Genomic DNA, 27,157 nt, shown 5'->3' with positions numbered 1-27,157 from the left:
TGTTGTAGGCTCCGGGGAAGATGGTGCGTAGCAACACCTTACCTCCATGCTGAGCCCATGATACTGCTTCAAAGGGTTTTAGGCAGTTCTGGGGAATGTGCAGAAGGGTGAAACTACCCATAAGCTTAGTCCCGAGCCTTTATTTGATTCCCTCTCACCTCCTCTAATCGCACACCTCAGTACCATATCAGAAACCCACTCTATTTTTTTAAAGTGTTTTTCCATGTGACATGCAGGAGCTGATATGTGGGATGTAGAAAGCCCCCAATCCCTTTCAGTGCTTTAAGAATGAAATAGTCTGCTTGTATATCCAATGACGGGCTGAACTGGACTGTTCTCAACTATGTTTTTGGGCACCTTGATGAAAAGTCACATATAAAGGCAATAAATAGAAATTGTAATTGTAATTGTTAATTTAGGCTCCGTGAAAGCAGGGTGAGCTATTTTGCATTTGTTTGGTGGAAAGCTGAAGTTGTTTTTGTAGTTCCTTGGCCTGGAGCAAAGCCATCACCAGGTTTGAGTTGGGTTTTTGTATAGTGTTGCTGATAGCAACTGCTCTGGCTTACTTTGCTGCCACCCTTTGTTATAGCTTTCAGCAGCTGCTGTCACTTCTACACCCCCCCCCCACACACACACCATGGCTGTCTGGCATTGTAATAGTCCAGGAGACTAGGAGCCACTGTCTCTAAACCATGCTAGGTGGCTGTCATGTGCTATGTTTTATGTTATCATCATTTTTAATTTGTATAATACTCAAGGCGGTTTACAAGCTGAAGAAACAAAAAATGAACATCTTATAACAATCTAAAAAAAGGTAAAGGGACCCCTAACCATTAGGTCCAGTCACGGACGACTCTGGGGTTGTGGCACTCATCTCGCTTTATTGGCCGAGGGAGCCGGCGTACAGCTTCCGGGTCATGTGGCCAGCATGACAAAGCCCCTTCTGGCAAACAAGAATAGCGTATGGAAATGCTGTTTACCTTTCCGCCGGAGCAGTACCTATTTATCTACTTGCACTTTGACATGCTTTTGAACTGCTAAGTTGGCAGGAGCAGGGACCGAGCAACGGGAGCTCACCCCATTGCTGGGATTTGAACTGCTGACCTTCTGATCAGCAAGTCCTAGGCTCTGTGGTTTACCCCACAGCGCCACCCGCGTCCCTTATAACAATCTAATGCTACAAAAATGTGGTAATAAAACATAACTTTAAAATAGGCAACCTACATAAAAAAATAACGTTCAACAATCATAAGAATAGTATTAAATGATAATAACATATAAAAGTTAAACAGAAATCCATTCAACAGTTTCAATAAATAATTTCTAAACTATAATCAATAAAACAACGGCAAGCCACAGTACATAAAATAATACAATATAAATTGGGAAGCAGGCAGCGCTTGGATCCCAGGCCATTATAATGCCACAGGTAAGGTTGTGAGGCGGAAAGGGTGGCTGGCGGCTCCATCACTACAAGAGCTGGACTCACGTGACCAAGTGACAGTGGACGTTGGCATCAGTTCTGTAAGGAAATGGTAGCTCAGGCATGGTATCAGCCTTGCAGGGCTGAAGAAACTTCCATATTATGCTAAAACTGACCCGGGTTTCCACAACTTAAATGCATTTTTTCTCTTGTGAAATGCTGCATGGTGAGATTGCGGTGCTTAAACTTGTGTGAGGAAACAAAACGAGCATGGCAAAGGCAGTCCTGTTTAAAAGTTGGCGTGTGTGCGTTTTTGCAGGATACGAAGGCGAGAATCTTCTGAAGATCCTAAAAGATATTGAGAACAGTACAGAGATCTTGCTCGACAGGTGGAAATTTGAAGTCATACCTAATGATAAAGATGAAAAGGGAGACCCAGTGCCTTACAGCATCATCAATAATTACTTTTCCATTGGAGTGGTAAGAATTGGGCTTATTCTTCTGTGGTTTTTGTTATGTTTTGTTTTTGCTGTTCTAAGTAACTGTTCAGAATTGATGCTCAGAGTGAGGGATGGCTGAGCACAGATAATTTATTTTATATACAGTTTTGTCTAGAAAAAGGAATACATAAATGAAACAATTTGCATAAATTTATTTACATAGTCAAAATAGAATTATTTTCTCAAGCTCTTCCACCTGTTCATGTATGGGCAATATAATCACACAGTTCCTAATGGCTCATATGAAGAGCTGTAGCTCTAAATTAGTGGTGCCTATACAAATATAAACTATGAATCATTCATTAACACCTCTTAACTGTCATGTTGGTAAATATTCTGACTTTCAAAGGCACACTGCTGAAAAAGGTTTCTTAAATATATCCTTTTGTTTTAATGGACAGAATTAGGCTTGCTTCCATACGTTACTTGATGAATAAAGGTGCAATCTATTTATTGCTTCCCTGAATCCATTACTAATCTTCTGTATGACACAGAAACCAAATAAATAGTGTTAGCCCCGGGGGGGCATGACTTCGTGGTGGAGCTCATACTTTGCATGTCTCGGGGTTCAACCCCAGATAGAACTGGGGGAAAGTCCTGTTTGAAACCTTGAAGAGATGCTCCTGACAGTCAGCATAGACTGGGCTTCCCAAACGGTGGTGCACACAGACCACCCGTGGTCCACAAGATTCATTCAGGTGTTCCACAGCATTTCAAGTGGTCTATGGGGCAGGGGGAAATGTGGTGCTCACTGGAGTCAACAGTGCTAAAGTAGATTGATCAATGAGCTGTCTGCATGAAATCAGCTTCCTACCATAACTAGAGGGAGGATGCGGGGAAAGGAGGTGGCCAGATATTTTGTTAGAATTATATTGATGAGTGGAAGAATACAGAAGACATTTAACACTGAACCACTTCCGTTTGGGATGAAATGATTGCTATGTGATTCTCAACCATTCATAGAGCTATACTACTTATTCATTATTTTGCATTTGTATTTTACATTTATATTATCTTGCTAATCTATCCAGTACTCAACCCAGAGTGTACTAGTTACACCAGCTCCCTCTTGTTTGTTCCTAGCAGTTTCGTAACCAGAGGTGCCCAGCCTGTGAAAACTAACTTATTCTCTGCAACCCTTCAAATCCTTTCTCCAAGCCGCTTAAGCTAGTGACTATTGCCATGCCTTGTGACAAGTTATTACAAAAGTCAGTTTTGAGCTGACCTTAAAAAGTTTAGCTGGTGCAGAATGTGGTGACCCAACTCGTCAAAAGGCAGGGAGCAGTTTCCCATACATACAAACAGGCATCTGCAATTACAGTGGTACCTCGGGTTACATACGCTTCAGGTTACAGACTCCACTAACCCAGAAATAGTGCTTCAGGTTAAGAACTTTGCTTTAGGATGAGAACAGAAATCGTGCTCCTGCGGCAGCAGGAGGCCCCATTAGCTAAAGTGGTGCTTCAGGTTCAGAACAGTTTCAGGTTAAGAACGGACCTCTTTAAGTACTTAAACTGAGGTACCACTGTACTTGTCTATTTGTGTGGAGGGGAGGCAGCAACCCCACCCCGTGTGAAGAGACGCTCTATTTCAGATCATGTGTGAACATAGGTTAGATAATACAGTGGCAAAACAGCTTATAAATCAAGATAAACCAACCATAGAAGCAATTCAGTGAGAAAAACTAGAGTTAACAAGAAATGTTCTCTGGATTCTTAGAGAAGCATGCCTTAAGTCTTAACATTATTTTAAAAAAACTGGTCTACCATATTGAGACAAAATTCATTCATTGTTGCTGATGAATAGAAATTTGTATGTATTCTCTTAAAAGTTATTATCGTATGGTAGCAAAGGTCTACAGCAAAGACAAGTGTACTTTTACAACACCTAATATATTACCATCCAAATGCACTATCAAATAGAAATTTGCATGGTCATGATTTAATATCCTTCAACTATAGCCAGTCACTAAGAGCCTCTTATTCTGCCAATAGGGGGGGGAAATGACTGCTTAGTTCACATAATCATAAATTTGGCGTTGTTATGGGTCTAGCTCCCTTTCACAATCCTCTTAAGTTTTTAGCCTCATGTTTCATTCCATAACTTTAATATATTCTTCCAGAATGGGAAAAGAATCTGAGCTACAACAACTTAGGATCATAACTTAATCTTATATTAGATGAGGATTTATTACCATCACCCACATGTACTACAAGCAAATAACACTGGTGTTTCTGACGCTAAGATGGCAATGCAGACTTGTAATTGATGCTCATCTAAACGTGAAGGCAGCAAATCAAAGTGATACCCAGAAAAAACAAGAAATACAAGGCAAGGAAGAGGAAACCTTTTAGTACACCTAGTCCTTTTTTAAAAAAAATATCAGCCTATATCTAAAATATAATTAAAAATTATATTTCAGCTTATTTTTATGCGCTTGTTCAAAATACTTATATCCTGCTTTGAACATCAGAATTCCATCAAAGGGACTAATAATAATATATAAATTATAACAAAAAATACATCTGCAACACTTAAAAGCATTGAAAAATGTATTGGAAGTCTAAACTTAATAAAAGCAACAAAAACAGCTTAACATATATTTGCAAGCCTATGTCCCCAAACCCTGTTGTAATCACCATGTTTTCAGTCTTCACTGAAAAACAAACTGATAGAAGCCGGTCCTTGATAATTTTGTTTATTTCATATATTTAAATATTCCCTGTCAGCTAAATGACTCCCAAGCTGAAATGTAAAGTAAGGGTAGAATCGGAAGTGTCAGCGCACATGATTGCATCTCATCTTCAGGCTTTTCTGTCCGAAACTGATTATTTAGAGCCGTTCCAGTCTGGTTTTGGGCCGGGTTTTGGAATGGAAGCTGCCATGGACTGAGAAATGAATAGTAGGAGCCCTACCTTGCTGATTCTCCTGGTTCTCTAGTGGTTTTCAGTATCATAGACCAAGGTATTCTTCTAAGCCCGAGATGGCTAGAGAGTCAGTGGTAGAGCATCTTCTTTGTGTGCAAAAGGCCAAAGGTTCAACCCTAAGCATCTCCAGGTAGAGCAGAGTCTTATCTCCAGCCATAGCCATGCAAACGTTTACCATTAAAACATCAAACAGAGGCTTATTTCCAGTGTTAGTGCTGTGGTCCATGAAGGTTTCGCTCCTTTCAAATACTCCTGTGGTTTTGTTTTTTTGCATATGTGCTTTCCTTCAGAATGTAATCAGCCACATTCTTAGAGCTCTCCTGAGCTTGTTGACTTAGAGAGCCCTGGGGTCAACCCTATGCTCTTCTTTGCATTCTGCATAGATCAGAGGAACAAGATCTAAGCAGTTGAATATTTTATTAAAACGGTACTACAGAATACCGCTTTGGAGTACCTCTGCATTTTATATGAGGTGGGGGGGGGGGAGAATACTGAAGCTACATGAAGAAAAGCAAATGTTCAACTGCAAATTCAGAATTATACAGAGACCTAAAAGCTCGGATGAATGTAACTGTCAGCTAGGTGGTGTATAATTAGCTTATAGTTATGTTAGTCCGTATATACTGTTAATTATTTATGGCATTATTTTCTCTATATGAGATTTGTAATTCACTAAGTAATGATTAACAGTTCATCATGGTGCCGTATTAATAATAATCCACCATAACTGTGATACATTCTCATATTGATAATATTATTTCTAACGGTCACTGAAGTATAACAGTGTGAAGTATTTCCTCCCATGAATGTCTTGTTAAGGATTTTCTGCTTAAATATTGGACAATATAGATTAATTCCAGAATGTCTGCATTCTGTTTCGCTTTGTTTTTGATTGCTTATAACCTTTGATGGTATATTTTATTTGGCACATAATGTAGTGATAGGCACAGTATAAGTAATTCTACAGCTCCCCATGTCAGATGTTGTATTCCTGTTGTAAGAGCATAACACAAGTAGTAGAGCCCTATTCTGGATCAGACCAAAATCCAGCATAGGCCAGCATCATATTGGTCCTCAGCAACTGGTACTCAGAGGCATAGTGGCTCTGACCATGGAGCTATTTTAAAGCCAAGATGGCAATTAAATGAACATGGGTATTTCTTTATTTTGTCATGAATTTGTGATTCCAGAGATTTTTCTTATTGTCAGTTTGAACTATTTTCTCCCCTTGGGATAATATACATATATTGGGAAAACGTGCCATCAATATTTGATGCTGGTTTCAATTGATCAGGATGCAACCATGTCATAGTACCTGACACAAATTAAAAATATGGTTGTTGTGTCAGTCTAATATACAAAGCCAGTTATTTGTAAGGAAGATGAAAAGAACAAATGAAGATCATTCCATGTGCACATCTGGTCCATTATGATGGTGCAATACCAAGGCATCATTGTTTTCCCTGAATGTAGGAAAGGACATACTTCTTCCATTGATGGGAATTTGATTCCCTTGATGGGAATTTGCTTAAGAGCTCTGGATGAGTGTGGGAGCACATGTGAAGCTTTGTATTTTAGCTTGGTATTTTAGATTATCCATTTATGAACTTCAGCAGTAACTGTTGCATACATGTCTGTCCAAAAGGAAGCACTTACCCACTAAGCCCAACCATTTCTATTCTGGAGAAAGAAGCAACCCAGCTGTTGATCCTCATTCTTTTTATTGTTCATATTTTATTATGGAACCAACTATTTGCATTCTCCTTTCATTACCTACCTTTGAAGAATGGGTGCTAATTTTTTAAGAGAGAGAAAAAACCAAAAACTTGACAATGGGGGTCTAATGAGAAGAAATTGTTTTCTGAAAGGCAACTGTGATCATTTTTGAAGTTATTAGATTAATAAGTACAGGCTTAGTCAATGACATTTCCTATCTTAGGAGGGTTATTGACATTTTGATATGAGACAGAGAGACCTTTAATGAGATCTCAATCAAAGGTAATATTTAGATAATGATACATGAATTCATAAATACTAGTCAAATAAAAATGCTGTAGTCCATTTTGGCCCTCACCTTATGGGAATCAGCACAGGCCACAAGATTAACAAGATCATGATTGACTATTATACCCTCTCACTTTAACGCCTAATTATGTCTGGCTAATTGTATGAGATAATGTTTGAAGCTGAATTTAACAATGTAACTTAATCCATCATCCAGACAGATTCCCTGGGAAAAGATACTTACCACACCAGGTATTAATAATTGCTGCCAGTGTTAAATGTACAGTGTTCGATAGTGTGGTTATATTCAGTACACTTTCAACCCAGGCCAAGTGATTTCAAAATCTCTGAAGACAAAATCCTATCCTGGAGTTAGCTGAATAATACAGAGTGATAAAATAAAGTTATCTTTGCACCTTTACTGATTTGCATTCTGGGAGAGGAGGCAATATCTGGATGTGAAAAGCAACAACAGGTGATTGGCATCACCAGCATGGTTGTGGTATTCATCAGTGTACCACAGGCATGTGAGATCTCACTGTGAGGAAACTGCTCTCCCAGACATGTTAAACACCAACCCACAGTGCCTCTGTTTTCCCTGGGTTCAAGCTCAGTTTACTGGCCCTTATTCAGTCCGCCACTGCACCCAGTCCAGCCTATGCTGGCTCAGAAATTATGGAGAAATAAAGCTGTGTGTCATCCGTATATGGATCACACTTTGCCCCAAACTCCAAATGACTGCATGTAGTGACTTCATACAGATGTTAAACAGCATTGGAGACCAGATGGTTCCCTGTGGTACAGCATAGTGCAAGGACCACTAGTGCAAGTTCCCCAGTGCTGCTCTCGGAACACAACTCTGTAGGTAGGAGCAGAACCACTGTAAAACAGTGCCCTGCAGTGCCAATCCCACAGAATCAGCCCAAGAGTATACCATCATCAATGGTATCAAAAGTCCATACCCTCCAACATTTCTCAGATGAAAATAGGGATGTCCTACCATACCCTCCAACATTTCTGTGGTGAAAATAGGGACACCTTAAGGAAAAACAGAGCAAAAAACAGGAAAACCAGACTGAAATGGATACAGGTTATCCGTATCCTATAGGAACTCCTGCAACTGCTTTGCCACCACCCTCTCTATCACCTTACCCAAGAAAGGGATATTTGTGACAAGGCAGAAAGTTGATATAAACCATAATATCCAGCGTGGACTTCTTCAGGAGTGGGCATACTACCTCCTGTTTAAGGGCAGCAGGCACCAGTCATTTCCATAATGCTGCATTCATCTCATCCCTGGATCTGTTCCATCAACTGCTTTCACCAGCCAGGATGGGCATGATCAGGCCACATAATCTGAAATTGGCTGCACAGAGTATGGGAAAGCACTGCACTGGCTCCCTCAGCTGGAGTTGCAACAGTTGTGGTATCTAAGGCACGATGGGGCTGAGCAAATTTATCATCAAAGTGCTGCGCAAACTGCTCTCAACATGCCATCAAGTGCTCCAGAGGTCCACCCAACGCTTCTGGTGTACCCAAAACAACTCTGCTGAACTGCTCTTTACAGTTGCAGTGGAGGCAGCAAAGTTCTGTCTGAGTAAATGTGGGGGCAGAATTGGCATCTGGATTTGTTGCCAAATCTGGTTCCAGGTTTCTATCGCTGATGCAGGTGAGTAGCTTTTGGGGGGTTTAGGGGTCGTCTGCCTATCACCTAAGGCATTTGAGAGGGGAGTATCATTTTCCATAATGGAGTGTAGATTGTTGACAATATGTTGTCAGTTCAGAACATTATGTGTCACAACAGAAATTAAATTCTACTAGATATTATGGAGTGGGATATTGGGGTTTTTGTTTTCTTTTGTTTTCTTCGAAGCAGCTTCATGTTTGCTTTTGAAGTCTTAATTCGACCCTCTGATTTACCTTGAGATAAGTTGCTGTTCCTTTAAAAGGAAAAGAAGTACTGCAATAATGAATAATAAAAATAAACCATTTCTCACTCCCACAGCAAGTGGTTACAAGTACTACCACCTGGCATCTTAGAGAAATATAATAATAATAAGCATGCTTTCTTGGAAAAAATATCTGTGATTTGATGCATGGCAAGAATACGCAAATCCATACAAGTCAATCCTGACTTGATTATATACAGAAACAAAAAGATGTGTTTTTGCCCCATGTACAGAGGATAGTTTTTAAAAATATGATGAAAAAAACATTGTTATCCATTCATTCTTTCAAAAGAATTCACCTTATTTGGCTCCAAATGCAATTTCTAGTGAATATTCTGTCTTTCTCTTCCCTTGACCAGGGGTTCGTTCCAGTGATTTTTTGCATGCTGAGAAAAAAAGTTGATTGAAACCAATTAGCTTCATGTTGTATTTCCCCCATTGCAAATCTCGCTCTTGTTTAGAAGTAAGCTTCAGATCTGGTAGTTTTTCACCTATTCCAAATGGCCCCACCTGGTTTTTAAGATCTGCTTTGGTGCCTTTGCGCCAGGTTTTCTCTCTCTTTGGGAAGAATTATCTGATGGGGATAAGAGCCCAACCTTCTTTCTGATTTTCCTGACCTTATGAGTCCCACTCCTCAGGGACATCTGCATTTTTGTCATTAGTGAGTGCATGGACACATCAGCATGTAATCAGAAAATTGAGTTGCGAGTGAGAGTTGCCCAGTAAAATTAGTTGGTTCCAGACTTCAGTAGGGTCCAAGTATGGAAGAAAGAAATAGGGGGCATTTTGCCCTGGGGGGGGGGGATGCCCAGGCTGCAAGTCTGCTATGATGAGGAGAAAATGTTAAACCAAGATTGTAGAATTGACACAAAACCCAAACTCTCTATGTGACACTATGCTGCTGTTCCAGTAGGATCATGACAGAATCTCAGGCAGATATACAATTGGAAACTCTCTATGCTTTAGTAATGGGTTGGCAGGCTAAACCAATAAGAGACATTCATGCTCACAATTCATTTATGTTCTTGCATAACTCCTTGCATAAGGATGGCATCTCAACCCTTAAGCAGCAGGTTTCTAGTGATTAGTTCTGTATGAAACTAAAGCAAACAGTATTTAGTTACCAAGAAGACCTCCTGTGATTCCTCCTTGTTCTTTCTTCATTTAGTTCAATTATTCCTCTTTCTCTTTCTTGCCCTCAGTTTTGCTCACACCTATGTCCATATGGGTTTCTACAAAATCAGCAATACTTATTTAAATTAAACACCTATGGCAGGGCTAACAATCATACATTGACTTTCCAATTTGTTTAAAATAGTTAAGATGCATTAAGTTATAATTTTAACTACTAATGTACTTCTAGTTGTGCAAACTAGACTGAATCGGTTCTGAATCAAATTAGTGCAACTCCTAGGTGTGGATATGGTTCCAGTTCACACTCACTCTGCTAGGTCTATTCAGACACTTTTTTTGCTGACAGTTTACATGAATGCAAAACTAAACAAAGGCTTGCCATGCTTGCATGAGTCGCCAGCAAAGGGTGTGTGCCTGTATTCATCGATGAACTGGGTCAAATGTGAATTTCTTTGGTGTGGCTGCATTCAGTGGTCTTCTCCATGTGGAAAAGTTTCAAATACTTGAGCTATTTCTTCCTGTTTGGTACATCAGGAAAAGGGTAGCACAATCTGACAAGTTTGAGGAATTTATGTGTACTAAATAGAAATGACTATACAGTATTCAACCTTCCTTTTTCTCCATGCAAGAACGCTCTTTGTGTATTCATTAAAATTAGGACGGAACCTGAATAAATCATAGAAAGGCTGTGGTGTAATGATGATGACTTTGGCTTGCCAAAACTCTGAGGCATCTCGGGAATTTTCAGCTTGCATAGTAAAGAATATATCCTCAGCATACCCCTCCAAGTCATGGCAGAGGGGAGCATTCAAACACTGTAGCCTGCCTGTTCAGGTTCCTTGGATTGCTCTCTGAAGGCTTGCATACATGGTGAAATTCATGGCTTCAGTCATTGGCTTGTACCAGCCAGATTTGTGAACCCTGTTAAGAATTTGCTGTGGTGGTCCAGTACTTACTGTACCAGCCACAACATTCCCCAATGATATATTTCCTCTTTATACCTGGACACCCTAGTATCTGACTTAGATGATAACATTTCTAGCAGTGGTTCCACTAACTTGTTCCTTCCCCAAATAAAGGTTTAGCTGCTACTTTATATGTAAGTTGTTGGAGTGTAGCTACTTTCATAGATGGCACATAACTGGTGGGGACATATGGCTTTAATTAAGTACCCTATTCTAGCTCCTTCTTAGGCAGCTATCCACATGGCAAACGATATTTGTTGAACACAAATCAAGTTTCACAGCTGTCTCTTAAAAGAAACTGATTTAATGACATAGGTTGCTTTTAAACACTCCGTTGGGTTACGTTTTAGAACCTTAGGAGATGAAGCCAACAGAAAAAGATGGGTAGGACACATACATTAAATATCATATGGTTCTTCCCCCCCCTTCTTTTCCCCCTACATTTTAGTCTCCTTGAAGTATTATTTTCGAAGAAACAATTATGCAACAGTAAATGTTGGCAGGCAGCACTATGAAACCAATATGATTTTTTTAAAATGTTCTTGCATTTTTCATAATTTATCAACCAAAATGTGGCTTTTACAAATAGATAAATTACAGTTCTTTGGAGCTGCTTGTTAGAAATTTGTTGAAATTGTTTTTAACATGTGTGGAACTCAAGCAGTAAGATTGCTTTAGCAAGATTGGCCAATGCTGTGACTTGTAAGTGGAATTTGACTCTTGGACAATTCAAAGTATTAAAAGAAAGGTCAGGTACTGCTGTCCAGCAGACATACAAATTCTCTCATACCCAACAAAAATTGAGAAAATCCTAAGGATTGTTTTCATTCCTGTTCATAAGTGTTCATGAATCTGTAAGTTATAAATCTACCCAGAGAACCACAGTTTTGGGGGATCTTTAATCTAAAGGTTGTACTCCACATGGGCTATTGCACTGTGTTTGTACACACTTAATTGCTTGGAGGAATGATCAAAAGACAACTGTGTCTCACTTTGGGCTAAATAATAATAATAATTTCATTGCCAAAATTGTGGTCAGTGAATACCGAAAGGCTCCATGGCTTGAAGCACCTCATGTGGTGTTGCAGAATAGCAAGGTAAATTGTTATAAATGCTAGATTGTACACAACCTTTGTACACAACACCACATTGACTGAACCAATAGCTTACACTTAGTTCATTTCTATGATAGGGATAGAGCGGCGGGCGGGGGGGGAGCAGGGAGGAGCACTAGGGATCCGACAGGGCAGCAGTGGTGACCTCCACATACCAGAGGAGTTCTTGAAGGCACATGACTAGGGTTCAGATCTCATGAGGACAGTGAGATGGAGGAGATAGAAAGGGAAGAAATGAAATGCTAATAGAAAAGGTGATTCCCTGAGTTCCACCATTACCCGAGGATTCTCGGTCACAGCTGCATGCCAAGGTTCTAGGAGCAGCTGGGCATGAATTCTTTGGTGCCTAGACTATTCTGGACTCCTCTAAATTGAGATTCTGCTAGCAAGAGACATCCAGTGAAAAAGTAAACATGAGGGAGGTAAAGATAGGAATGCCTTTGTAGGTTGTTCATCGTAATTATTGGGCACATGCAGAAGGTTGACTGAACTGAGCTGCTTGGTAACATAAGATGGCTCCTTGATAATTCCTACTTCAGTTTATGCTGAAAGTCAGGTTAAATGACACTGCATAAAGTACATTCAGAACAATATGTCTAAAGTAAGTCATTCAGTATAATGCTATTTAACATATTTTATGCATGGTTTTTTGAAGGGGATTGAAGAACACTGCCTTAATGTGGCATGGTAGCAAATCTACCTTCCAGATTATAGAAGTCTTTGATACATTTAGCAGGCATTGTTTTTATAATTAATAACAAATGGACCTGGAAGCTGTGAGCTTTCCCCCCCAAATCATTTCACTGTGTACCATCTCAAGTGATTTATAGTTTGACAGAAACCAAATTCAGTGTCACGTCTGATATAGCAAAAACAATAATTTGTATGTATTTTCAAATTGGAAATTATAAATCTGTGAGATAATGTAATTTTTAATTGGTGTGAAAAACGCAGTAATTTAACTGTGAGCACCAAAGTGATTTTGTGTCAAAACATGCCTCCATTGAGACTTCTTCTGAGGCTGTTGCTCTTAGAAGTATCATGGTTTCTTGCTTCCTTCTTTCCTGTTATTTCTGTTTTTAATATTAATTTTGTTTAAAAGATTAATATTGCAGATGCCAGCAGAGCTTCCAGGGTGATTTACAAAAATACAAGACAAAATTACCCAAATAAAATACAACAACAACATGTTTAAAAATAGGAAAAATATATATTTAAAAGCTGGCGGGTGTGTGTGTGAGAGAGAGAGAGAATGTTTTTATCTACTGTTATTGTGACCCTTCCTTTGTTATTGCTGTCAGACCCAGTTCAAGCAATATTAATGGGGGCATTGCTGCTGTCCATTGTCACCTCCCTTGCCACCTTGGTAATGTCGCAAGTTCTTCTTTCATGGGCCACCAGATGTACAGGGGTACACCTGACACCACTATTATAAACCCAAGGGAGAGGACAGTCTGGCATTGGAAGTATCTACGTTATTCCAATAATTTTCCTAATGCGTGCACACGCGCGCGCACACACACACACACACACAGGATAGGACAACAACCAATAGGCTCAAATTACAGGAAAATGGGCTTGGACTAAACATTAGAAAGAGCTGAACAACAGTGAAAAAGGTGAGCTCAAAGTGGTGGATTTGCCTCCATTTTCAAGTCATTTTTAAGAGGCTGGATGGCTACCTCTCAAGGATGCTGTAATAGTGGATTTCTTTAATCTGCCAGGGATTGGACTAGGCCTTTGAGGTTCCTTCCAGTTCTGTGATTCTATAGTCTGACACATATTTACAGTCTTTAGAGTGTTCTTACACAGCGGAACAACGTCTATATAACGTCCAGAAAGATAGCTGACTGTTCTTTTTTTCCCTTTTTTTTTTTTTTTTTTTTGGTAACCAGAACAATGGAGTCTCGCGGCACCTTAAAGACTAACAGATTTATTGTGGGAGTGGGCCTTAGTCCACAAACGTCTGTGTAGTTTAAGTGTAGTCATTCCTCATAGTGTGTGGAAGATACAGCTCATAATCTTGGCAATCCCTTTCAGCCCTGGGATTCTATAGATGTACGTTCTGTGTTCAAAGACCATCTGTGGGTTTAAAATTATGACTGCACTATTTCTTGATAATATTATGTCATCTTGGCTCTTTGTCATATGACCATTTCATTTGTTAGCCTTTTTATGTACAGAATCTTTAATGTAAGCCCTGTCTCATTCAGCAATTTGGATACTGTTGATTTTTACAGACGGTAATTGCTCTGTTTCAGCAAAGCACAGCACCACAGAGGCTGCTGCATCCGTTGCTAGAGAAACATTCCCGTATAAAAGTGGTCAAGATTGTGTTAAGGATCCAAAAACATTAATAAACAGAAGCAATTTTCTGATAAATATGCTGGATATTACTGGGAAATATCTGTTAAATGTTTCAGAAATGAATTGTGATTTAAGTGTTCGTGTAAACAGCTTTATCTTACATTGAAAACAGATGTTGGTTCTCGATCACTCTTTTGTTCAGTTTTAGCCAGATGTACTTGTAGAGCGTAGGGAACAAAATTACAGTGAACTGTTGCAGGTTGTTGTTGTTGTTTTTTTAAGGACCTTTCTAAGAATTTTACTGTGATCTTTATCTATACTTGATTATAGGTGAGAGAAAATGTACTTTTCATTAAATATATTGCAAAAAATATGTTCAAACCATTTTGGCATGTGTAGTAGGATAATAAAGTGCAGACTGTCTTAATCACCAGGCCTTATTTAATATTAATATGCTGTCATTAGCTGTACCTGTTAAAATACATGTCATTTTATGCCATTCAGGAGATTTGCTATCAAATACTAACTAGACCTTAAGCAGATGCAGAAGGTCCTTAATTAACCATTAGATTGCCGGGTTGAGCTCTGAGATGAAAAAGGTTCTCGGTATCATATAACCAAGGTGATTTCCAAAATGCATATAATGCATTTCTTTGAGCACAGTATGCAGACTCATAGAGTATTCTAACGCTAAACAGAAGCATGCCTACTCTTGCAAAAATAAGATGCTTATTGTGTACATATTCCTTTTCATTTGCTTCATCAAGAATATTGCTTTTGAAGCTACAATATCCTATTCGTATAGTCAATCAATATGTGCCTGATTTCTTTTATGGGATATACAAATTTATAATCATGTGCATACAGAGTGGATGATATTCAACACTAGTCATGCTTCAAGTAGACCCACTGAAATAAATGGACTTCCATTTATTTTAATTAGTCTACTTTTAGCCTTTTAGTATGACTCGGTTGGATATCACCCTGTGAAACTTAAATGGCATATCAGGCCCAAGTTTATAAAGATCAAAATTTTAAGGCTTATTGTGCTGAAGGATGGCATGTATTTGGATGATAACTACACTTTTCCCCACCATATCTGCACCAGGTATTTGGTAAAATGTTTTACTACTTTGGTATCATGGTCATCTGTGTGGGACCCCTGTAGGCATATGTGTCACTGCAATGGTTCAGAATTAAGTTGTAAATTTCTAAACATGATATAACCTGTACGTCACACATTTCTTAAATTTTGTTCAGTTAAGTTACATAGGCATCACCAAATGCAACCTGAGCAGCAGTGATTGACAGGGCACTACAAACTAATGTGATTGCTAAATATATCAAACCTTAGCCTTGTGCACAGAAGGGATAGATATTTGTGTTGCTGCCATAACACCATTGCTGAGAGGCCCATGTTTCTGAATAAGCACCAGTTCGTGTAATGCCAAACCATAGTTTAATGTGATGTGCATGAAGAGGCTCAAACTTCTGGCTCACGCACTGCCTCCTCTTCTTGTGGTTTTTCAACATATTTATGAGTTCTTGGCAAACAATAGTTTGCTATTTTCTCTGAATAGGACAAACTGTGATTTGACTAAACTGTGGCTTGCCGAAAACCCAGAAATAAGTTTAGAAATGTAACTATGTAGGGGGAGGCTGGGAACCTGAGACTTGTGTACCATTACAGTGGTGCCTCGGGTTACATACGCTTCAGGTTACATACGCTTCAGTTTACAGACTCCGCTAACCTGGAAGTAGTACCTCAGGTTAAGAACGTTGCTTCAGGATGAGAACAGAAATCGGGGGGGCGGCAGCAGCGGGAGGCCCCATTAGCTAAAGTGGTGCTTCAGGTTAAGAACAGTTTCAGGTTAAGAACGGACCTCCGGAACGAATTAAGTACATAACCAGAGGTACTACTGTATGTTTATAGCTTTGGCATTACATCTGAATTGGCATTCTTTCTCTGACAACCTGCCAATGATCGTTATTCAAGGTAGAGAGAAAGAGAGAGGGGTGTTATTCTGCATCTTGTGTAGCTAAAGTCTTCTAAGTATCATTATAGGTTTTGGGGTGGGGACCCTCCTAAACACTGGAAATTAATAAATTGTAGGATTTTGATTATTTGTGATATGAAGGGAAAATACCAGCTGCAGATGAATTCCTGGGCTAGCATATGCAAAATGACCTGGCCCAAGCTACAGCCATTAAGAAACAACACAGGACCATTGAAGGTCATTGGCAATGCAAGAAAATTGTCATTCCCCCTCTGCCCTGAGCTGTGAACAGAGGCAGGAGATTTGGAAGGTTGCTGGGGTAACTGAGCATGATGTCACAGGAAGAGTTTGGGACCTTTGTCATGAGGCTTAGGATAGCTGAGAAAAAGGGCAGATCCTTTGTGGGCAGGCTGAATGAAGGCAGCTTGATGCTGTGAGGAACAAGATCCTCCTGAGATGGCCATGTTGTAAGATCTAGAGTCCCTCCATTTAAATTCATGTGTAAATATGTGAATGACTCATATTTCTTAAAGCTACAACAGCCATGTCTTACTTCTCAAAGGAACACAGACTCTGTGTGAGCTCCTGGAATCTTACCACAACTTGGAAAAGATTGTGGGTGGTGTCCAACTTACGTAACGGTATTGTACATATGCTGAAAGATAAGACAGTCCCAGCTCAAAGGTTCATAATCAAATGATACAAAAGGAAATAAGAATGAAGTGGAAGAAGCAAGCAATGGATTAGCTATTCCTTCACTAATGTTCTTGGAGGTAAGAATGTAACCTCCCAGGTGAAGCCAGGTTATGTCTGTCTCACTTGGCCTATGTAGTCCTTCTCCTTTGGTGATCTGCCTGTTGCTTCTGTAGACTGTTGCTGATGTCTGGGGCCTTGGGGGATATCCTCCCTAGAGGTAGCCATAGAAGTCCCTGAAGCACATGTTTTTGATCAGCCAAGGTTGATATTCCTCATCAGGGCTCAGGTGACAATGCAGTGCCTCATTCTCATTCTTAGAATTATCCCCTTCTTACACTGCTTAGATCCCCATTACTCCAGGAGTCAGGAAACAGAAGGAAGAAAGCATGCAGAGCTAGTTATTCAGATCTTCAGTAGAGCTATTCTCAGGTGACTGGCCCCGATGAGTTTTTGCTGACTTTATTGTTCTGAAGGGTGTTACAAAGTGAGGCTGACGATCTGCTACAGAAATCTGCAAGCGATAAAAGTTAATTATAATCTTCATTTTTTTACAAGGAAATATCCCACACACAGAAACATATTTTATATATAATTTGAAAGTTAATCCAGTTTATAATGATTATTCATTATAAGCATAAGCCTGATAGATTAGGATGGACAACTGTTTAGAACTTCAAGGCTGGGAATAGTGCCATCTCTACCCACAATTGATGCACATACGTGGCTATTTGGCTGTCTACCTCATCCCATCTGCTCACATGGCATGGTGCCGGCTTACAAATTGGTTAGACCTGTGCCAACAGTAATTGATGTAGTTATAAATACAAAAGATTGCATGTGCCATCTCCTGGAACAAGGTTCTCTTGTGGCCCCTGCAGTAACGTGGCTCTGAACTTGGTGGTATCTTCAACCCATCATATGAAAACTTCATAGTTGTATGATATTTAAAATCTGAATATTCACATTGTGAATCCTTAGGATGAACATGCATGTAATATAAACAGGGAGGCTACAGCTCTATAAATGCATGGTCAGCAATGCTAATACTAGCATCTGCGTAGCAAATCAGTTGGTTTTTTTTTATTCACTGGTATGTCATTCTCGCCACTCTCTGCATCCTGTCCAGACTCCTTTGCTGCTATGACTTCAAATAGTGTGCTTTCTCTTTTGCTGAAGGAGTAGGGATGCTTCCTCTTGTAGGTTCTGTATGTGTTTTGGAGTGAGCACACAGCTCTGGATTGGGATCGTGCCTTTACTAGAACACACACAAAGAGTAAAACTCACCTGCAAGATTTGTATCAGGAAAGACTAATCTTTTTTTCTACCTAGACGTTGTAGGTGCCTTTGGTTGACTGATTAGGAAATAATGAAATCGGACAATCAGACTAACCACCAAAAGTTCACAACGATCTGTTTCTCCGCTCAGAGGCTTAGAACTGAATTGGCGTGTAGAATAAATTTGATTTCTTTTCCTGTGTTTCCTGCTGCCCCTGCGAGTAAAATCTTAGTGGATGTGGTAGAAATTTGCACTCTTGCGTAAATGTTCAGCTGCAGGCAGAAAGATCCGGGATGTTATCCCAGAATGCAGACTGACACAGGCTGTATTGACTTCGACACTAAGGGGTTAATAACCATGGAATTGCTTTCCTTTAGGAAACTTTCCCACCCCCACCCCTGAATGTGAATGTTCAGTCTGAGCATGCTTAGTTGAGTCAGTATGACATCACTTATGTGGGTGGATTTTTCATATTTTGGTTTTGTGGGAGGCATGGTATTTATCTCACTGTTAGGAGAGATTTTGCCAATGTCCTTTATTTTAAGATATGAAAAAGCAGCGCTGATCGTCTTTCTTTTCCCCAAAGGATTTGTAGATTCAATTAGGAAGTTGTAAGGAAATACCTTTTTAAAGAAAAGGGGGAAATAATCTGATGAATTGTCATACATCTGACCGTGTGGATAGTGTCATTTATATAGTCTGGTCACTGGACTTTGCTGTATCGGGGTGGAATGTGAAGTTTCTTGTTGGTGTTCTGCTGTGTTTAAGAGAGATTGCTGAACAACAAGCCATCAGGAGCACACAGCTATGTCCTTACCTGATCCACACTAATATCAGATATGATGTCAAATGTGGGGCAGGTAGACATGTCTCGGAGAAAATGACCCTATAGGCCAAATTGGGAGCTGTACCAGGTTGAATATGGCCTTTCAAGTCAGAGGGTCCTACCTTTGATATATAGTCAGGATATGAAACAGTGTCATATCACGAATAGGAATAGGAATTCCATAGGAATGTGGATATTGAGTGGTTCTGCTGATATTTGCAAAATGTCTATTTAAAACTCGGTGGAGAAAATGATAGTTAATGTTTTGTACCAATTTTAAAAAGTAAATTTATTTCAGGTTTATTTAAAGGGGTAATTTTATGAATTTGGAACTTCCTGGCCAAGTATGCCATTATTTACCAATACTGTTCCAACTTCCCATATGCACGCTGAGCATTAAAAGAGGTGTTTTGGGGTAGATGGCCCCAACCTTTTCCCCAAGTCCCTTATTCATAAGAAAATCTGAATAGAGCTATTCTTCAGAGGTCCCTTAAACATTGGGGAACTGATCTGTGTTGCCTCATTTGAAGGAATAAAAGTTTGCTTTTCATCTTTTCATCCTTTAGTCTCCTTCTTCTTTTGGAAAAGAGAATGGGATTCTTCATAAATTGATTAGCACAAAGTATCGTTTACAAGCTAGAAAGGGTGGCTTTTCTGAGCTCTACTAAATTCATTTTTAAAAGTCACTTTGCTGTAACCATGTAAACCTATCTAACCCTACACTGTTGTTAAAACCAACTTAAATGGTCCCTGATAAGAAAACAGTCAGGACTATCCATTCAGCCAGAGATGATCTGAACTCCAGCTGATTGTCCTAGCAGCTGTGTCACTTCATTACCATTAGAAAGGCATACAGCCAAGCCAGCTGGTAGGCAGAGAGGCTGTTCAATATACATAGCATGTCGGGTTTGTTGGTTTACGTATCAGCATTATAAGAGGATCCCATGGAAAATAAAAGAGAGTAGAAAACACTATTCCCATCAAGGCATATTCTGAATCTGGCACAGAGATGAGTCTCATTGGGACATTTTACAGTACTGTATATTATGTTTCAGCCCTTCGTTAAACGGAGACAATGTTAAAATTTGCATTTATGTAGATTCCTGATACAGATACATACGATGGTATCTCAGTTAATAAAAAGTCTTTGCTCTATATTAGACCATTAAGTTACTGCTTCTGCTGATGTGAACTTAGATACAATCAGTCAATGCTGGGCAGCCCAATCCTTAATTGTTAATATCTGGCTACACAATATGATTATTCAGTGGCGAGAATGAGGCACACATGCTTAGAAGCTCTTATTTTTTCATATTTATTCCCATTTTCCATGGATTGCTCCATTATCTTTCATTGAGTGCGGAGTAAAGATGCTGCATGGGGCCAGTTTGGGGAATAGGAGGAAGCCATACCCAGACCTCATAAAGGTGGTCCTTATTCTGATTTATCTTCTTCGGTGTAAGCTGATGTAGTAAAATAGCTGCAGGAGCTGGCATGGTGTCAGAGAAAGACCAAATTTGATTCTGCCATGGGGGAATGCTATGGGTTTTCTGTGAGTTGTGGGCTTCTTCCCCCAGTTCAATATTGCTCCAGTCCCTATGCGTGCTAATTGAGACTTCACTAATGGAGCTGTTTAATTACTTTGTATGTAAACAGAAAGAAGTGGTAATTTTTGTAACCAGAGTTATTCAGATTTCTCACCACCACCACAAGACTTGAGTATTTTTCCAACTTGTCAAAGAAAGCTTTGCAGGACTCGCCCATCTCTACTTTTTCACTGGACATCTAGGTGATGTCGCCAAATCACTATACAGCTATGCTTTTCTTATACTGCAGAAAATTCAGTTTTTTGTATAGCCTTCTTCTTTTTGCCCCCAAGATCCTCAGGCAGATGTGGGTAGGCTGCATGTGGCCATGGCTGGTGCTGGTGGTTAGATCAGTCATTCTCTCTTATACTTTCCTTCCCTCCCTCTCCCGTACCCTTGAGGAAGGAGTGAATGGGGAGGTCTGGGTGGAGTGTGGTTTACATGGGGATGCGGTGTGGGGATTACACCCCCACACACACACACACTTTATCCTCCGCATCAGTCATATTCTCCCCAGTCTGCCAAACAGCAATTTGCTGGACTGGGGGAGTTCAGTTTACATGGGTAAGGTACCATGTGTGGAACGTCCTGTCTCCCATCCCCCCGTGCATCACCCTTGCCATGTAAATTGAACTCCCCTCCCCCTGTATGGTAGACAGAATCCCAGTTTTTGCAAGGGTGAAGTTGGTAGGATGGAAAGGTGTTTAACTCTTTCCACCCAGCCACAGCTAGTCATTTCCCATTCCTCCTGTCCTCTGACTTACTTCCCAGGTGGGGGTTCTAAGGTGTGTTTGCCAGTTAACTGGTGGTGGTTGGAGGAAGTTGTGGAAGTGGCATGATTAAGCACAGATCCAATTGGCCTGTCAATTTGCCCCTCAAATGTTGCTTTGCATGCCAATGGTACACACAGGACTGATAATCTCAGGTTTGCTGCTGTAGTTCAACTCCAAAATGTTTGGGGGGAATCCAAGAATTTAGTTGGATGCATTAACTAATGACTTCGCTGTATAAACTTTGTAAAATAACAACAACACCAACAACAACAACAACAGTTTATATTAAGTAAAAATAATAATCCTGCATATAGTATCAATTCAGCTTACTTCATTACCATCATTAGAGCCAAACCCACATACCAAATTACATTAAAATAATTAAATGTCTCTGTGTGCTTTGTTGGGCCTTAAATGTTGGTAGATAAGTTATTCCTCCTAAAGCGAATGATATTAGGAGCGGGGACTTATGGCTCTTGTAGTTGATAATAAACAGAACATTTAATTGTGAAAGTTGAAGTTGAAAATGCTGATTCAGTAGTTGGGAAAAATACATTTAGGTTAAATATTAATTTAAATGTCCTCAATAATGGGTACCTATGCTATTTAAGGAAGTAATTATGCCACAGTGTAGTCAACAAGAGTATTGATTAGAATTTAATTCACTGCAAGAAGACTCCAATCATTCTTAACAGAAGTTTTTTCCTCCTCTTTAACAGTATACTGAAGCTTGTCTCTTTTTTGGTTCTTTTTTTTTTCCTTTGGTGGTCAATTTAGTAACAAGTTTGCAATTAATCATTTGCTGATTGCAATGAATGGTCTGTCAATAATATGCAGCTCACGCTGCTAAAAGGGTTATACAGTGCTTTATTGTTTTCCTTTTGTCTTGGGAACACTTTGTCTAGCTATGTTTCCTAGAATGGATTTTGAATAGATGTTTTGAAGTAATGCATGCCAGTTTTAAAGAGACACCATGGACTGATTCGGCGTATTAATCAAAATAGGCACTAACTTTTTCTTTTGGCAATTCAGTATACGGACATCTGTTGACTCCTAATACGTGAAGTTGGACACTCTGGCATTACTGAAGAGTTTCATTATCTTAAATGTCATAACATTTGTTTGAATTACTCTGTGTAGGTTTCAGATGCTGAAATTATAATCTTGAATTGCTTAACAGATTTCAGTATCCTTGGAAAATGCATAAATGGGAGCTTGTTAAGAGTGCCACCTCTCTAATTTTTGATTTATGCAACAATAGCAAAATTATTGCAAACAAGTAATATCCCTAGATTTTAAAATAGTTAAAGAGAGCCCTACAGCACTTTTGCACTAAGTAAAACCATTGGTTTTGAAAAGAATGAATTACTGCTAGTAATATTTTAGACAATAAACAGATGAAGAGCACATTATGCTCAATTTCCAGTTCATAATTCATAAATTACAGTCATTCTAACACTTTCCATGATATTGCTTGAGGAAGGATTTGAACTTATTTTGCTCCAACATGACGTGGTTCTTACACTTATGATGTCCCTCCAAGGAACACAGTTAACAAAGAACTTACACGCTGTCTTGGGAAACTTAATTTTACCCTTCTCTGTCTATAGCAGCCAGGTTCTAAACTTGCCAGAACCACACTATCAGTTTAACCATTGATTCATGACCTCTTTTGGCAGGGTTTCCCAGGGTCTCTAGCTGTTTCTGGACTACAACTCCCATTATCCCTAGGTAACCAGCACCAGTGGTCAGAGATGATGGGAGTTGTAGTTCAAAAACAGCCAGAGACTCAAGTTTGAGAAACCCCGTCTTACAAGAAATGTTTATAAAAATGTTATTGACAGTTTTTTGAATTAAAAAAAGACTTCATCAGGGCTGATAGAGTTTGGTTTGACTTGTAATTGGTGCGGCTTTTCCAGAGAGAGATTCCATTTCCACAGTTCAGTGACCTCCCTAGTTAAAGTCATAAAAGGTAAAGGGACCCCCTGACCGTTAGGTCCAGTCGCGGACGACTCTGGGGTTGCAGCGCTCATCTCGCTTTACTGGCTGAGGGAGCCAGCGTACAGCTTCCGGGTCATGTGGCCAGCATGACTAAACTGCTTCTGGCAAACCAGAGCAGCACACTGAAATGCTGTTTACCTTCCCGCTGGAGCAGTACCTATTTATCTACTTGCACTTTGACAGGCTTTTGAACTGCTAGGTTGGCAGGAGTAGGGACCGAGCAATGGGAGCTCACCTCGTCGTGGGGATTCAAACCACCAACCTTCTGATTGGGAAGCCCTAGGCTCTGTGGTTTAGACCACAGCGCCACCCGCGTCCCTTCAGTTAAAGTCATAGCCATCCCTATTTCAGGCTATGGGCATTATTGCTGCAACTTGGAAGGGCTCAGGATTGGATTCACTTGGCAGGATTACAGTATGGATTCCATCATGGCATGGTCCGAGACCACCTGCATCACTACTTCAGCAGACTTTGCCAGGCTGATCCACAGGCACAGATAATCTTCCAGCTTTATTTGCCCTTCTGAGACCTGATAATAACTGCAATCTACCTCACAGAGTTGGTGTGAGGATATTAAAAAGATATAGATTGCAAAGCAATCTGAGTGCTGAAATAGCTATATACATTATTTACTTCTGGTTATGTTAATAGAACAAGCCTTGAGATCAGAATTTCAGCTCCGTTCTCCAGAAGTTATGTGTTTTTATAGGCCAGGCCTGTCACACAGCAAGAATAACATGGTGTCCAAAGTATATCTGCTATGAATTATTTGTGCTTATAGCACAACACTTTGTTATCATAATTGAAACCCTACATGGCTATTAATATTATATAGCACTTCGAGCATGTAAAGTGGTTTACAGCCCTTATTTCATTCATCAATGTAAGGGATAGGGTGATTATGATGATAAAATTAAAGTGACTATAAAGCCGTGGGGAAACACTGTGTAAGGCTGGCCGGTGAATATGACCCAACACAGATTTAACCATGGAAGCCAGTCTTCTGCGGAATGAAATTCCTGCTCACTTCCCTTGTTGGTGAACAGTTAATGTGTTACCCATGTTAACGGTGATGAACACCAATCAGGTTTCTTTGGAAACCATTATTTGCAAACCCCCTTCATATGGTTTCAAATTTTGAAGGTGTGACTCTGGGTTATAAGTAAGTAAACCACAGTTAAAGAGGTTACATGTGTAACTCTAAATAGGAATGTCAATTTTGGTTCTCTCTGCTTCCGATTTTAAGTTTGGTTCCCCACATTTCTACAGCAATTTGTGATTTCTTTAATTTTTCTTTTTGGTAATCATGAAAATTCTTCACCGTTTTAGAATTTCTCCTAATATACACAGTTTTGTGTCTAGTTTTGACTAACATACACTTTTTGTGAGAAATTTGGCTTTAAATGTGATATAAATCGAGTTTCTCCCCCATCCCTGCTCTAAAGTAGAGCTACCAAGAGAAACCTTGGACTCATGGAGGGACAGTTTAGGGTTAGGTTAAGAGATGGGAGGCTGCAGATCATATTGTAAAGGCCTGTGGGGCAGAGAAAAGGGAGCAAATTTACTCTAGAGATGGGGAAAACAACATGTATTTGTCCCCAAGCCTAGTTCTTAAGTCCCAAGCCTTGGGTTGCCCTGAAACATTATCTTCCCTGGAGGGGCCTCCTGTTGTTGGAGTAAGGGAACCTTTGAATGCAGCTGCTGGAGCGTGCATTGGTTTTATACAAGAACTAATGTGGGTGAGTTATAATTTGAAATTATACACAACACTTGTTTCATAAGCCCACCCTCCACCAAGAGGTTCGGAGGGGGGAGGAGTTACGTATATAATAAAAATCACATAAGAACATTCCACATAAATATCCCATTAGACCAGTGTTTCCCCAACTTGGATCTCCAGCTGTTTTTGGACTACAGTTCCCATTATCCCTGACCACTGGTCCTGCTAGGTTGGGATGATGGAAGTTGTAGTCCAAAAACAGCTGGAGACCCAAGTTGGGGAAGCCCTGCATTAGACAATCATTAAAATGTCACAACAACTGAAATTCAAATAACATAGTCCCTCCATGAATCAAGCAGCCTCAGTGCAGTATATAGCTAGCATGTCAGTAACATAGAAATTAGCGCTTTATCAAATGCCTGTGCAAAAGGTTGTCTCTGACAACCAGATGTCAACAATGGTGCAATATGTGCCTCTGGGGATAGGTAGTTCTAGAGTTAGGGCACTTGTCCTTTGACTCACCTGCTGTATCACCAAGGTGGGAGGGTCCTAAAGTTATTCAGGTGTGGGCACGTCTGTATGGGATTTGTTCCCTCAGATATTCTGTCCCCAAGTTGTCAAGGCTTTAAATGTTTGCATTTACACATTGAATTGTGTTTGGCAACCATTGGGTGAGATCATCTGAAGATTTGAACAGAAAATGTAATCCGTGTGTCTTAGCACCACTACAAGATAGGCTGAGGATTTTGCTAATGAAAGTTGGCTCTTTGCACTGCAAGTACAAGCCCAGATTTACCTGCTGATTTTGATACAATACATCAAAATACTCTATTTTAAAAACCCTATTAATTCATTTGGCAGTAATAAATAAATAAATACAGGCCTAGCTTATTGAAACTATCTTTTTTTCCCTTTTGAGCAATCTTGTCAGTGAAGGCAATAGATTCTACTCTTAATGCTTTAAAATCACATTATTTTCAGTATTCAGGAATGGAAAGCTTTTGTGGATATATGTTTGAAATGTTTTTCAAATAACTTGTGAATTAATGTCTTTACATGACATAATAGAACGTGCCAGCTAAATAAATAGAAGTAACATTTTACTTCAAAATATTCCACTGTCAAGATGACAAAAATAATAAGCGTCTCTTTTGAATACTGTAAGCTGGGTATTAAGTCAGTGGGAAATGTTTTTGCCTATCTAAATTATTTAGTCAAAACAGATATTCAGAAAAGTGTTTCAGCAGGAAGATGCATGCAAATCATTTGTGTGGTATAGAACTACTTTTATTACAAAGTGCAGGTATTTTCACAACTTAAGTGCTTGACTTTAACCCTTCACCCATCCTCTCTATTCAAGAATTTTTATTTATATACCCAGACCCATACATTATTCTCTCTCTGTGGTCTAGCTAATTTAGCCAATCCAGGAATTGAGAAGCCATCACAAAATTTAATCCTTCCCATCTTTAGAATAGGCAGCAAATATTTGCTAGTGATATACACAAAACCCCTTTGCCTTCTGCAAAAAAAACACACAAAAAAACCAGATCTCCATTTCAGGGAACTTGCGGGGCATGCAGAATAAAAGTGAAAATCGTTTCCATCTTCAAAGTGGCAGTTTCTGCACGGCTATATCACACCTCCCACTTTTGACAGAACAATTTAAAGGGAACAATGCATTATACAATCCCTACTGCAGGGCTGGGTAACCTGCGGCCCTTCAACACCCATTATCTGTAGCCAGCGTGGATGATGAAAGTTGTAGTCCTGCAACATCTGGAAGGCCACATGTTCCCCACCCTTAGCAAGCACTTTGCTAACAATAGCATTCCCATCACCATGTTAGAAACCCTACACGGGTAGTAATGTCCCCTTTCAGAGTGATGTTGCTCATACGTCAGCTGGGGTGTGTTTTCCTGTGTGTTTTCATAGGTACCAAGCGCCTGAACAGAGAC

General features: G+C 39.7%; 1 protein-coding gene across 6 annotated transcripts in view; it reads left to right on the top strand.

The window, feature by feature from the left end:
- Positions 1-27,157, top strand: part of DGKB (diacylglycerol kinase beta) — a 255,173-nt gene that overhangs the window by 121,512 nt on the left and 106,504 nt on the right. For all 6 annotated transcript variants that reach the window (XM_083468107.1, XM_083468109.1, XM_083468110.1 and 3 more), the window contains one exon: positions 1,743-1,903. In XM_083468107.1, coding sequence (XP_083324233.1) covers positions 1,743-1,903 — 161 coding nt within the window. The remainder of the gene's footprint in view (positions 1-1,742; positions 1,904-27,157) is intronic.

Source organism: Podarcis liolepis (genome assembly GCF_965112155.1).
Source record: "Podarcis liolepis genome assembly, chromosome: 12".
NCBI classification, from domain to species: Eukaryota; Metazoa; Chordata; class Lepidosauria; order Squamata; family Lacertidae; genus Podarcis; species Podarcis liolepis.
The sequence above is the reverse complement of the archived record's forward strand: the minus strand, read 5'-3'. Positions and strand labels throughout refer to the sequence as shown.